The 15,204-nt window shown below is 38.7% G+C and overlaps 2 protein-coding genes across 2 annotated transcripts; one reads left to right on the forward strand and one right to left on the reverse strand.

The window, feature by feature from the left end:
• Positions 1–3,441: 3,441 nt before the first annotated feature.
• Positions 3,442–9,262, reverse strand: LOC118323938 (ras-related protein Rab-7L1-like). The gene is made up of 5 exons (XM_035656008.1): positions 8,827–9,262; positions 7,978–8,049; positions 7,712–7,893; positions 7,310–7,431; positions 3,442–5,944 (listed from the first exon to the last, which is right to left on the reverse strand). Exons 1-5 carry the CDS (start codon positions 8,942–8,944, stop codon positions 5,830–5,832), a joined length of 609 nt encoding a protein of 202 aa, XP_035511901.1. The 5' UTR covers positions 8,945–9,262; the 3' UTR covers positions 3,442–5,829.
• Positions 9,263–12,570: 3,308 nt separating this feature from the next.
• Positions 12,571–14,321, forward strand: tmem81 (transmembrane protein 81). The gene is made up of 5 exons (XM_035657314.1): positions 12,571–12,795; positions 12,887–13,032; positions 13,594–13,709; positions 13,802–13,995; positions 14,160–14,321. The coding sequence occupies exons 1-5, from the start codon at positions 12,571–12,573 to the stop codon at positions 14,289–14,291; spliced, it is 813 nt and encodes a 270-aa protein (XP_035513207.1). The 3' UTR covers positions 14,292–14,321.
• Positions 14,322–15,204: the final 883 nt, after the last annotated feature.

The raw sequence follows: 15,204 nt of genomic DNA on the forward strand, positions 1-15,204 counted from the left end.
TTCATTTGGTCACATCTGATTTCCCTATCAGTTCATAGTTCATTCAGTTAACATCTGTCCATATGACTGTATGATGCTAGTGCAGCCAGTGGTGGTAGATCCTTTACCTTAAAACAAAACTGTAAAAAATTCTACATTACAAGCAAAACATGAATTCAAAATCCTACGTATCCTATCAGCAAAATATATTCAAAGTATCAAAAGTAGAAGTAGGCCTACTACGAAATAATGGATAGCTCTTTGGGCCTTAGACAGTTATGTAAATCAAACCATCTGAGAACTTTGCAGAAGAAATGTCTGCAAACAACTATTACATATCTGAAACCAGGCACAGAAGGGGATTAATCTTACACTGTGCTGTATTTTATAAAGGACAGCTCTAGACTAAATCCTAGTTTCCACCACTGGATGCAGCTAAAGATACAACATGAACTCAAGGGATCAGATTCAAACATATTGTTCATACAGGTGATAATTAGCCTATTGATCAATATAATAGACTGGAGGAAAAAAGCCAACATGTGAAAACTGTGCTAAAAAAAGGATGAAATAAACACTAATTTGGGAGCGCCACATGTTCTGATGGACTATGTCAATTATCACGACACAGGAAGAAGAGTTCCTTCTATGGCTTTTTTGCTTAGCGCAAAAGACACCTCTGATATGAAAGAGGGCACTCAGTCAGCCCACATGAGCTGGTGGGAGGCCACCTACGCTGTTGCTTCCGAGCGTCACGGTTGGTAAGCAGTGAGGCCGGGAATAGAGATGTGCTGATGCCAGACCTCATTGTCATCATCCATTATGTTTACTGGGAAAGAAAGAAATGAAGCCCTAAATAAATGTGGGATGTAGTGAAGTAACATTAATAAACCCAAGTACAAAGATCAATTTTAATCTGATTGAAAAGAAAAATTAAAAGATCACAGTGTTTCAGTTGTTCATTTTATGATACATGCTTTTTATCTTTGGTATCATATGGTTGTTCCTTAGCATCAGGCCACAAAGACGTATTTTACTGTTATTTATTCAGGAAAGTTAATGTCTTAATGCTTAATGCTTGATGCTTAATGGCGGCCCTAAATGGTAACAAGGGAGAACTGCCATATCTTTGAAAGCTTCAGCTGCCAAAAATCATATTTTCTATTTTTTCCATTTTGTCCTTACTTACAAAGACAGTAAGTAAAAGCACCTTTCAAGAGCAGACATCACAATCAGAACAATGGTAAAGTGCATAAAAATGGAAAGATATAAAAACATAGACATACTTGTGACATAAAAAAACAAACTGAACAAAAGCCTATAAAGTCTCACGCTGCTTTTTAAAGATCCACAGTGTCCACAGATCCAATTGGACTAAATCTCAAAGTCTGGCACCCATGATCCAAGACAACGATTGTTTAAAATCTGGAGTAAGGTGCAAGTTGTTGTAAGGTGACTAAGTCCTCTGATTAGGTGACCAGGTACCGGTGATATAACCTTACTGCGCCATATGATTTGTTACACAGTACCATCTGGGGAATCCAGTTCCTCATAGGACACTGATTGCTCTGAACCACTTGTGGTTCGGACTTAAGTGCGCAGCTTGAAGAGCAACCTGGCAAGATGGATTCTCATGTGATTTTGTTATTTTGTGATCTTGTGAGTCCAGCTGTCTTGCAAGGTAACAGGTGATACTGAGCTGTAGTAAGTCTGTAAGATAAAAGGACAGGGAAAATCAAAATGGATTTGCCAACAGCTACTGATGCAGGCCAGTGGGAATGGTGCTTCCTCACTTCATTGAACCACAAATCCTACAAACCTCAAGGTACTGTCACTCGTAATACTTATTACGAATATTAATTGATACAGAAAAAAATCTAAATTTCTAATTGAAAAATGTAATTTGGAAAGTATAAAATTCCCATTTTTTATTATTTGGTAACAAACAGGCCAAACATAACTTGGCAAGCAATAAATAAACACCACTGTATGAAATGTTGTAACCTTAGAATGAGCCTTTTATATCTACAGAGAGGGCGGATTCTCTTCCACCATGCTGAACCACCATGTTTCTACAGTTGCCCAGAATGGACAAACCAAAACATTTTTTGCGAGTTTCGCGGCCACCGTAGTTTCTCCTACAAGCTTGGAAAGGGGGGTTGAGGTGAGGGGTATTCAGTTGGTAGCAAACTGCAACCTCAGCACTAGATGCCACTTCACACTGGACTTTGGAGACTGTCACACATGAACGGAGAGAACGTTCCAGCATTGAAAAGATCCACAATGTTCTCTCTGCAGCAGCCAGTGTTTCCATTTCCTGCTGAAATGCTCTCATAACCGCTGGGATGTTATGAGAGGAAGAGAAAAACAACATGATGGGCACGATTACCTACTCATTGTGTAGTGACTATTACATCCTGACAAATAGACACATTGACAAAACGTCCATCTGTCCAACATCCGGTCATTTTGTTGAGGGTTCTCCAGGATTGTAGCATTTGTGGATGATTGAGTCACGGCCAAGAGCTTCTGCCTTCCTCCAACTCAGTAATAAAAATAGAAGCCTACACATAGAGAGACAGAAAATCCCCCACAGGAGTGCAAAAACACTGTGTGTGTGACTGGGTTGCCCTTGTTGTGGCTATGTCCATCTGTCTTTTCTGTCCATATGTTGCTTGGTCACCCCCTGCAGCCCAGTCTCATTCCAAAGCGCATAATAGACGTAGCAGTATAAAGAGCAACAAAGTCCAGGTAGGAAGGTGGATGGGGTGGATAACACAGGACTTCACCCAGGAGGCTGCTGTTTGAGTCCAGTGTGATGTCAAAAGTCAAATGTTCCATAAGTAATGTACTTAATGTAATGTAATGTAACTTACGATATTTTGCCGAATCTAAAAAGATTGCCAAAACCTAATTAAGCAAGCTTTATTTTGAAAGTCTATCTTACCAGCAGAATGAGAATATGTTGAAAGTGTGAAACTGCCACAGTCGACTGGTGTGTATCACATGCTTTGGGTTCTCTAGCATCAAGTTCAAGTCACAGTACCACCTTTAAACAAAAACTCTTAGATTTCCAACAGACAGGTTGAAATTTCACTTACATTCATGCTTCAGCAGGAAGTGGCTCTTTACATTTCAGTGACGCCATGGCCTCTAACACCACACTGTTAGGTCTCTAAAAATGTGTTTGAAATGATCACAAAATGGATTTTCACGACATTACAACTGCATACAAAGTCATTGGAAATAAGTGAATTGATGCAAATAGGTGCAGATTTAGTTTAGGCTCTGTGAACTGAGGAACAGGTGAGTCTGCATGAGTCAAACAGCTTCAAGATTTGTTTGTGCATGTTGGCTCTTATTTAAACTTACCAGAATAAAGAAAGGTTTAAAGAAAATCCAGCTCAATGTTTTACGAAACTGGGCTGCTTTTAAAATTCACTTAACGTTATATTACAGAGTCGTGAATTGGGAAGAATTATTTTGGGTTTCCAAAAGTCCCATTAGTTTTCTCCATGGACAATGAGCCACATGCTGAATGTTTCATATCCTAAATCTAATTTATTTGAAGTTCCAAGTAACAATCAGGAAACCCTAACTGTACAAACTTGTTGTAAATTGTTTAATTCAACTTAATGAATACCATGTATGTAGACTATTGCTGTATGACCATCTGTCATACCAAACTGAAAAGAAGACTTCTCATAAACAAGATAAAATAATTTAAACTGATATATACTTATAATATCATTAGATTATTAAAAAAAACTACCATATTTCTGTGGTGGATACATTGAGGATATCATTAAAAGAAAACTTTGAATTAGGAATTAACTGGAGCTTTTCTCTGCAACAGAGAGATTTCTTTGTATTAGTTAATGGGTGTAGTTCTGACAATAACGAAGATGGAGTTTTAATTTTTTCTTTTTGATTATCATTGTAACCGCAAACATTCAAGACTATGTTGGACTTAAAAACAACGGGATTTTACTCACAAATCTATGCTATCAAAGGCTGAGGTTGACAAACCAAAACCAGAATGTTGACAGGATATGTGTAAGTTCTTGACGTCTCCGAGGCACATTCACATCCATGTGCAAAAAAACACACACCAACACAGCAGCACCTACACACCATTTGCCTTACTGGCATACACCGTATGCACACACACACATACCCCTCGTTGTTAGCACGGGGATGCCATGTGTCTGTCTGACTCAGCCTGTTGGAGGAGGTGGCTTGGCGGCGTCACTGAACACGCTCCACACCTCGTTCTAACACCAAGAGGCCTCCCATTAAATAAGCACACACACACACCATCCCTCTGCTCCTTCTGTTTCTCTTCATCCCCCTCTCTCCTCCTTGTCCTCGCTGTCTACCTCTCTACATCACCCAAATTATAACAGTTGAACAGTCTGTAAAGTCTTTGTGTACTCTTCTCTTTTATCTGTCTGTTCAGCCATAGATCGCTGCAAGTGCTACCCATCCAGTTTTACTATTCTTCTTTAAACTGTTCCTGCTGCTGCATATCTAAAAATTTACAGTATGAAAATTCCAGTAAGTTTGTAAAATGTTTAATAATTATGTACATCGTTGACAGAATACCACTCACACCAAAAGGAAGGTCCATTACTTCCTTAACCTTCGAGTTGGGACCTGATGTGGGGCAGCTGATTTGCAGATAGAGTTGTGGGAGATTTATAAGACATACATTTTCAGTACACATAAATCTTATCCATGTGGAGCCCCTCTGACACTCTTAAAGGTTAGAATAAAAAGGTTTGACGTATACTCATACATACATAAAGTATAGTAGTATAGTCCTGAAACTGGGGTTGAAGGCCTAGAAAAGTTGAAACTCTGATTTAGGCTTTTGTGCCAGTAAAACTGGAGGTGTTGCTCTTTCCCATGAGTATCATCAAGTATTTTCTAATCATACACTGAAAACAGTGAGATAGAGTGTGTTACTTTAATACTAGTGTCCTTTTAGAGCCAAACAGACCTGCTCAGTCAACACCTTCTTATCCCAGGTCATGAAATACCAATGCTGTTTTGTCACACCTCTCAGTATCTCATACAGCTCAAGGGTACCTTTTGCTTCTGAATGAGACACCTTTTTAACATGTAGTGAATGTTGTGAACGGTCACAGTTTAGGCAACAAAACTACTTGGTTAGATAGGGTTACATCATAATTTTGGTTAGAATGAATATGTTGCATGATGCAAGGGTTAGGGTTAGGGTTAGTCGCATGTTGCCATTACTGCACATGATGCAAATCACGCTCTTAGCATTATGAAACAAAACTTTGACTAACTTGGTTTTGCAAGGGACACAAATCCTGGTCTCCTGGGTGAAAGTGTTTGTTTGACCCATCCATCTACCCCAACCACCTCCCCACACTGACCTTCTTGTTACAATGGAGTTACATGACAACCCACTGCGTCTCCAACAGGCACTAAGGGGTAACTTCTGTGTCTGCATGTAGACGCTGAGGGGTGTGACAAAATGCTGGTATTTAATGTCCTGCTGAGAATGTGTTGGCTCAGCATAAACAAAGTTGTTGGCAGAGTCACTGGATGCTCAAAACAGATTGATAGAGAGCCATTATCATTTACTATTTGTTATCTGGGGAAAATTATTAGTGTACTGGAAACAATACACCCCCTTACATCAGCATCTAGGACGTCTCCACTGGCCTCCTGGTGCTTCTTCTGTGCTTCTTCTGGACAGCTGCACTAAGTACTTGAGGTGGAAGTGCCTTGCTCAGTTGCTCAGGCACCTCAAACAACTAATGAATAGGTGCTGGCTGTGTTTGCTTGTCCCTGCAATTGCAGTGTGAAAGCCGTGCTTTAGCAGCAGCTTCCTCCTCTGCTGTTGTCCATTTGAGAATAAGTGCTGTCTTGAGGTTCTGGCTCCAACGGGTCCAGACTGGACTCAACTGACAAAATCTCCTGCACCAACCTCCTGAAACACAACAGATTTTGTGACTTTTAGTGAAATTTAAATTCTATAAATCATCAAAATAGATCCAGCTGTTAGTTATACAGCCAATTAAATTATAGGTGTCTGTCTCAGTGGCATTAGGGGTGAGATACCCTGACAACTTTCCCAAACATGTCAAGCTACACTCTTACAATACTTTACTAACAGGATGCACAACAGCCTGTGTCCATTATCAGTTGTCTTATTGTTTCCATGCTCCCACTTTTTCAGAATCACTCAATTCCTGCCTCTGCCAACCTTCAACATCTCATGCGTCACTCATCAGTTTTTTAAGAAAAAACTGAGTACACTCTATGTTACTGTCTAGTACGTTTTTCCATTTTCCTGTAAATGACGACAAAGGCTACCCATGCATCCTTGTTGTTTCTTAGTGTAAACAAAAAGAAAGAAATCTGGGACAAATATGGGAAGCGTTGGGTAAAAACGACAAGTGTAGATTTTAAATTAAATATAGATTTTAAAACATTAAAGGTCCAGTGTGTAACATTTAGGAAGATCTATTAGTGTATAATCACTTGAATATAGGAAACAAGGGAGTTGCTATCTGCAACTACACCACAAGATGCCACTAAACACTGGACCTTTGATATAGAAGTAAACAAATATTTGCTTTGTAAAGATATAGTGAGGTTTTGGCGTCCTGAGCAGAGAATGACGTCACCCTGTGTTGGTTTCCAGGCTCGAGCTGGTCTCTGCTTTGTTTAAACATAACATGTTAGTGCATGTGAATGAGGATTTATTTCAACCAAACCAGAGCCAGTGATTGCTGGAAAAGATAGTGGAAAATATGGAAAGACTAACAAAGTGACTTTTACTTTGTTTCTGTCTACTACAAGTCAGCGTTACAATGGCATCAATTAAATTAACTTTTTTTGTGACTGGAGTCTGGTGGCTACCTAACAAAAAGTCTATCTCTGTAGGGATCCTTTGCACAATGTCAGACACTTGAGAATAAAGAATAAAGATTTTTATTCTAAGTTGGATCCCCATTAGCTTTAAAGTTATGCACAAAGTGGTCTATAGTCTTCCAAACAACAATTTGTTAAAATTTATAATAAAGGCAAATAGGAAGCAAGCTAAGTATAAATCTCAGGTGATCTGAGCCTGTCAGTGACACAAAAAAGCACTTTTAGTGGGCGTACATTGACTGGTTCATTTGTACATAAAAAAGGATGAGGTCTGAAATTTTGGAAAAACTGGAGGTAAAAAAATGATGTAATACACTGGACACAACCACACTGGGCAGTAGAGTTCTGCCTATCACCTTCTTTATCCATACTGCATCATCTGAACTGTTTTTTTAATCTTTCTTCTTTTCAAAGTTACCTCATAGCCTCTCCGATGTTCTTGTTCTCTTTGACTGAAGTCTCCATCCATGTAATGAAGCCGTTGACCTTACTGAATCTGTCAATGCTGTCAGCTGACACAACCCTCTGAGCTAGGTCACACTGCAGAGAGACAATTTAAGTCTTTAAATTTAAAAGGTTTAAAAAAAAAAATACAGCCCTTTTAAACCACAACAATTACTTTTTATTTATAATGTTGTAATAATTTAAAAAGATTGGTTCTTTATTCATTTAGTTCACTGAAGATTTCTCTAAATGTTGGGAAGCTTAAGCTGAAAGTGTTAATCCATTAAGTAACAGTACAATGATCATTTATTTAAAACTAAGCCAGAAGGGCTTCCTGATAAATTATTCATTAGTTACAGTAAATACACTGACTCACCTTGTTGGCCAGCAGGATGCAGGGGATGGATTGTCCATTAGGCAGCATAGTCTTGTTGTCTAAGTCCTGTTTCCAATGGCGACAGCTATGGAAGCTGGACGGACTGGTGACATCAAACATGACGACACAGCCCAACGCGCCTTTATAATAGACCCTGGTCATGGAAATGAAACGCTCCTGGCCTGGATGGAGGACACAAAGTTCACATTGTCATCCATCCAAATATCCATCCACTTTATATATATCTCCTGGAAGATGTTATGTACCTGCGATGTCCCACAGTTGTAGTCTGACTTTTTCTTTATCCGACCAGTGCAGCAGCTTCACAGAAAAATCCACTAAAAATTACAGAATATTAGAGACAGAAAAGAGACAAGAAGTGAATTGCTGTTAAGTAAGTGAGAAGTGAGAAAACTAAAACAGAAGTGAAAGTTTGATTTTTACATAGTTTACTCAAACTATCCTTGGTGAAACAGGTCATGTTGCAGAACATACCATAGCAAAAATTGCAGAACAGTTTATTGAAAAGCAGAACATGATAGGATCAGTGAATTGAACTGCCCATACAGCATCTAATCGCTAGAGCACCAGGTGTATATTAGTAATCTCTGGGTGGAAATAGTTCCCAACCAATCCACTATTTACTCCCTTTGCTAAAAGCTACCGTGTCCAGCTGTTTTATGAACATAATAAACCTTTTACAACCATGCAAGTGGCTCTGTGTGGCTGTACATAGTTCAATGTCTGCACTCTATCATGCTCACATTGACAATGTTAACATGCAAATGTTTGGGTCAGAGGGTAGGGTCAGTCATAAAGTATTGGGAGGAGGACTATTTGTTTTAGTTTTATCATGAAGATTTGTTGGCAATAAAACAGGAAGAATGTTAGAACAGTCTCACCTGTTTGACAAAGTATTTTGGATAAGATCGGAAAAGTCACATTTTTCAACTTATACCGAGTTAATGCAAACCTTTCAATGATCCGACAGTGTAAAAAAATCCCTAGAACTGGAGGGATAAAGATTAGCGATAATGAAATAGTACACACACACACACACACACACACACACACAATCCAAACCACAGAACAATGATAAACTACAGCAGTCATACCTCCTACTGTCATCTTGTAGGTCTTGTTGAACTGGCTGTGCACATAGCGATGCACAAAGGAGGATTTCCCAACATTTCCATCACCAACAATCAGTATTTTCATCAGGTGCTCGGTCATCTCTCTCCTCTGTCAGACGGCAACACGTGCCAACGGCTCAAAGTTCAAAAGTTATGTGAGGAAGTTCATGAGGCAAAGCTGTTTTAAACAAATACTCCACCATAACCCACCTGGATTGGACTTTACCTGAGCCTTTTTTTGCATCTGCTGACCCTAAACATGTTAACTACCTTTCAGTCTCTACCCACTTAAAATGTAAACTTCCTGGTTTCTAAACTCAAAAGAATAAGATAAGTATGGTTAGGATAACCGTGTTTCTCTACACTTTGCAAAAAAAAAAAAAAACTACAACCCTAAAACCATAGCTAAAGAATAACTCTAGACACTGCTGGCTGTCTCCCCGTGTAGCTCAACATTCAAATTTATCAGTTTTACTTTCTAGAAGGAAGTTGCCAAATGCCATAAATAGTTCTGCGTCATAAACCACACCTTCATGAAACAGGAAACTAAAACAGTTGATGAATCCGTGCAGATTAGTTTCTCCCTAGTTTCTGGCTTGAAATTGGCTCCAACAAGTCATGAAAGGAGCTGTAGACTGGCAGATGTCTTTCTAACTTTTCATTCATCACACACAATTTCCTTGGTGCGCCTCACAGAATGTGAAAAACTGGAGACTTAGACTTCATTAGGTTGCACCAATTGTCCATTCTTGATCCACACTTTTTGAGGATTTTTGAGACAAATGTATCTCACTGCTGTGTTTTTTTAACACTAACTTACCCAAGAGGGCCACTGCTTGCACCGCAAATGCCAAGTCAGTGTGTTTAATCTTCACTTGATGATAGTATTTCAAAAACAACACATTGCTTGGTTACATTGGTTTCATCTGAGCTCTATTTAAAAAGTGTGCTGAGATTCTTCTGTTATGATATGGCGGTATACAAATAAAATTGAATTACATTACCTTGCTTCAAATGACACGCATAAATGATGAGATGTCCAATATGGATGTAATTCCTGATGGGCTGTCCTACCACTCCTACTCCTCCTCCTTTCACACCCCCATCACTCCTCCATCACACTTATTCATCGCCTTCCATCTCCTCCTCTTCAGCATCCCCCTCACTCTTCTTTTTCACACACTGAGACATGTGGTGTTGACCACAATGCTTTTTACTGGTCTGCCAACTAGGTCACTATTACTGGCTACTGAACATTTTGCAGTCCTCCACTGATGCTGAATCATCGTTGTGACTCTCTTTGTGTGCGTTTTTCCTTTTGTGTGTTTTCGTGTCTTGGTCCTTTTTCCAGTTATCAGTAGCAGAACCAAGTAGGGTTCATAATAGCACATTGACAATGGGCTGGGTTTGTCAAGAAGAGCTAACAGTGCCATAATCTTTGTTTGGACCTGAAACCCCAGGCAGGTTTGGAGCCTTTCTATTAGTGGGAGCCATGGACCAAGAAAGTGGGTCCTTGACATCCAAGTCATAACCAAGAAGTTGCCATAAAAAAGTCAAACTATAAATATAACTACACAATATACAAAACTAGTGTTTATTTCAGTGGCCGGGAGAGCTAGAAGCACTGCAACGTAAAAGAAAATGCCTTCACCAATTTGACAACACGTGTGCAGCATTTATGAAAGATGCAGAGAAAACACAACCAAATACAGAAGAAGTAGCATATACGACACTAAGGGAAACTTAAATGTGATGATCATGCCTGGACATGAATTGGACTCGGATTAGAAAATAGTGGATCTGTGTTGTATGTGTGTGTGGTCTGATTAACAAAATAACCATAATTGTCTTTATTCATTCATGAAAAAAATTACTTCTTTCTGCAATAAACACATTTTAATTGTCTATCGTTATTTCCATTCAATCACAAAGAAACAAATTTAAAAGAAATTAATGTAAATATATATATATATAATTTTGATAATAAATCATTTCTTCAAGTTTAATGACATTCTAATGATAACCTGTTTTATTGAATAATGAATTCAGAATATCAATAAATACAGATGAAAATAATTATAACATTGAAAAAGGTTAAACGGTTTTTCCCTATAGGAGTCATATGCTGTACAGATTATTAAGGAAAATTGTGAGTTCTGATACCGGGCCATATATAAGTAAAATTGACGTGACTGTACACAGTATGAATACAGAATGATGCAGGTTTTTAATAAATGATCAGATGCTGTTGTTATAGCCCACTGACACATATTCATCTGATATTGATGTGTAGGCTACAAAAACTTAATTTTTATTTAACTTAAGTACTAATTATACACTTTCATTGCTTTATAAGAAGCTAGTATCTGTTCAAAATATCAGCCTTAGCTCTACAGCTCACACAGAAACCGGCAGACCTGCTTATATCCACCATGTCATCAGATAAAGTCTAAAAATCTGATTATTTTCATGCTAACAAATGTTGTTTATTTGAATAAACACAAAATCACTCAATCAATCACCTTTTCCTTGTGAACAATTTTTAAATGACTTTGAAAATGTTCCAACTTTTATTCCGGTTTACTATTAGATTTATTTATATTTTACTAATTAACCATTATAATCATCATTATTACCTCTTGTGTCTTGTTGCTCTATATTCTACACTGTATGTTTATTTGATCACTTTAACTGCAGATGATTTAACACGCTAAAATTGGAATTTATTGATTTATTGCTAAATTGAGAATATGATCAATGAACTAAAGGCTGCAGTCTCTTTACAGTACAGTGCTGTATGTTGTGGGTTTCTGTGCTCTCTCTCTCTGGCATTTGTCTGACATCTAGTGACCATCATACAAACTGCAACATCATCCACATTACTGCATTGGAAAAAATATAAACTGACTTAACAGATGTCCCTTTTTATTGGACAATCAGAGGTTGGATGCACAAAATGGAAACTTCTTTTGGTTAAAATCAGATTTTGTGTCCTGAAATTGACTTCAACAATACATTTAATGTTTATGAATAATTTATAATTTTTTTTTACACAATTTATTTTATTTGTATTGTATGTCATTTAATTCATTTTTGTTTATAAATTGTTGAATCTAATGTCATAGATTAATTCTGAAACATCATCAACAAATGTTTAACCTTTTTCCAGCACTTTGTATTTTAACAGTGTGAAGGAGGGACCCTGCTGTGGCCTGGAACTCTGGTTGTCACAACACAACATTCAATTCAAAATATATTTCAGACACAGCAGATGCAACAGTTTGGACTCATCATCACATCATTGTTTACTTCTTAAGTTTGTACAGGTGAGTGCACTTTGACTTCCCGGCAGCTTCAGCTGGACATGTATTAGTTGTTACCTGCATAGTTACTGTATGTTGTATGGTTTAGTGCAGTTACTGACATTGTCTTACTTGTTTGAACATGTCACATACAAAAGATTGTTTCACTCAGTCTTCCAGGGTTAATCTCACTGTAGGTACATCATTCTAAATATTGGAGAGAAATACTGCCACATGATGTGGATTTAAAGAGAGAGACAAATAAAGAGAGACATATCAGACACATTATTTTTTGTATGCTGTAATATGTGTTTGGAGGAGATCTTTAATATAACATGCTGCCTAGAATACAAAAGTATTTATGATACTTTGTGCATTAAGCAGAAAACTTTTTATTTCCTACAGATTTAAATCAAACATCATAATGCAACATGTGACTGTCAGGCTTCACCTCCTCCTCCTCCTCCTCCATCCTATAACCTCAGTTGACCTGGAGGACGAGGAGGATAAAGTGCCGGTGGAGGTCATTGTTGACAGCTCCCCCTGCAGCGCAACCTGCGGGCTGGGTGTGAAAACTCAAACCCTGTGTTTACTGAAAGATGGCAAGGCGGCGATGGAAGAAGACGTGGGAAGTAAAGTTGGAGCAGAGGTACCATAAAGACTTCTTGAACATGTAGCACTAAATGACTGAGAAATGTAACAAAACAGCTCCAATAAGAACTATAATCAATCAATCAAAGGTGTCTGGAAAGTGTCGTGCCCGTAAGGTGAAGTGTCTGGAGTCGTGGCAGTGTGGACTCAGGACGATGACTGTGACTTCAGGACAGAGAGTGGAGATCGACTGTCTGGAAGAAGTCATGGAGGCGGTGGGGAGGTTCTCCTGGAGGTAAGGATGGAGGAATGGAGGGAGTCCTTTTGATTGCAAACAATGGAAACAGAAATTCTAATGTTGGCCGGGATAGAGTCTCATACCCACTGCAGAATACAATCTAAAGTTTAAAGTTTAATGTTTACTGTTTACTGTTTGTAGAAGTGTGTTCAGCCTAAAGTAACCACTAATAGCTTGAGAAAAAAGAGGCTTTTAAAAGAGGACAGCCAGTCTCAGGTCATCGGGCAGTTTGTTCCAGAGAACAGCACCATGTAGTGACTAAATGCACCTTCACATGATTTAGTTTTGATTCCAGATACATTCATGCTTGATGATCTGGTTGGGCTATGGCCAGTGAGCAGGTCATAAATATATTTAGGAGCCATACAATTTGGGGCCTTGTAAACAAGCAGGAGTACTTTAAAGTCACTTCTGTACTGTACCAGTGTATGCCAGTGTATGTTTCCAGCCCCAGAAACTGTTTGGGTCTTGGAGTTCATTTCCTCCTCAGGTAGAACAACCCGTAATTATGGCTGCTCTTCGATAGAGGTCAATGTGATGTTTCCTTTTTTGTCTCAGGGTGGCGTGGCGTTATGCCCGAGGAATAATCAGCTCTGATGACTCTCTGTTTACTCGCTGGGATGCTCCTCTGCTGGACCGAGTGGTTCTGGACCCTGTCAGGGAGGAGGATGCAGGTAAACAAACAAACCTCTACTACCTAGACTCTGAATTTTGTACATTAGGTAGATTTAAAATGTTTTAAATACAATCGTCATGTAATTTTTAGGTACTTATCGCTGTGACGTTCAGGATGCCACCTTCCACAGGGTGAAGAGGGTTTACTGGGGGATCCGGGTTATGCCTGTTGGGGTTCTCAATCTGGACTATGAAAGCTCTCTGGCCCAGTGGGACTCCACTAAAAACCAGCAGAACCAGACCATGTCAGACCAGCCTGACAACAGGACGGCTCTTCTTTACACAGTACGGTTTGAATCAGGAAGTGATGACGCACTAATGATCATTTTACTTAATGATGAATTTATTGTAAACAATCTTTCTTCTGCAGCCAGCAGATTAAAAAAGTGTTTCATGGGTAATACCAAAATAATTGTATTACTCATCAGCAGTTTTGTCTGAACACACAGGTGCTGCTCAGCTTGAGCCTCGCAGGCCTCGGGGCTGGACTGATCCTGCTCGGCCTTTACTGGACAGTGAACAGGAGAGAGCTGAGGCATTTGGACAGATATGACTGTTTGCTCACTGCACAAACAATTTGACTAAAGAGATGGAAGGAAGACAGTATACAACATGCATGTATGTTCAGCTAAAAAAAAAAAAAAAAACCTGTTTCCTGGACTTGCTTCTTTTCCTTAGGAAGTCATAAAGTGGCTATAATCAATATTGTTTAACTATGTATTAAAGTAGTTCATATACTGCTTACACATTGATGGAAGTATTAATCTATATAAATAAGTAGTAATAAGTTTATTTACATTTAATGATAATATGTCTTTTACATTAATACTTTAGGTACATATTGCTGGCACTACCTCTGTATTTAGGATTATGAAAGCAGGACTTTCACTTGTTACTTCTTCCACCACTGGTTTATAACCACTAGTAGATTTTTTTCCATTATTCTGGCTGATAAAACTGCACAGAGTTAAGCTATGCTGGAAGTTCACCGAGCCCCATGTACTAATGGCCCTACCAGGTGCAACAAATGTGATGAGAGAGAAGGAGCCACAAAGTGGAGGTAGAATCAAGCAAATGAGTGAATAACATCAGTCAGGGAGTCTGTGAGGTGTTTAACTCTGTGCCAGGAGATGGCAGTGTTGGTTCATAAAAAGGTTTATGAGCTGGGTTAAGTATGAGCATATCGATTATCATTTCCTGGATCACGACTACGCTGATGATGGGACTCACAGTCCCAGACAGACCACAGTGGAGTGGAACCAACCTGATTAAGAAGGGGAAAGAGAAAAGGACCCTTGAAGAGTTTATGCTCATTACACACCAGAAAACACATCCGTTATTCTTAGATCCTTACCACTAAGGCTTTATAGATCAGTTATTAGCCATTAGAGCAATTTCAAAAATCAATGTGGCTAATGTTTACCCTTGAAATGCTTGTGGGTTTCACACTTGATAATAAAAGTTCCAAGGTTTTATTCGTCACATTCAGTATGT

This window comes from Morone saxatilis, unplaced genomic scaffold (genome assembly GCF_004916995.1).
Source record: "Morone saxatilis isolate NCDOM2014 unplaced genomic scaffold, NCSU_SB_2.0 Contig15, whole genome shotgun sequence".
Classification (NCBI taxonomy): domain Eukaryota; kingdom Metazoa; phylum Chordata; class Actinopteri; family Moronidae; genus Morone; species Morone saxatilis.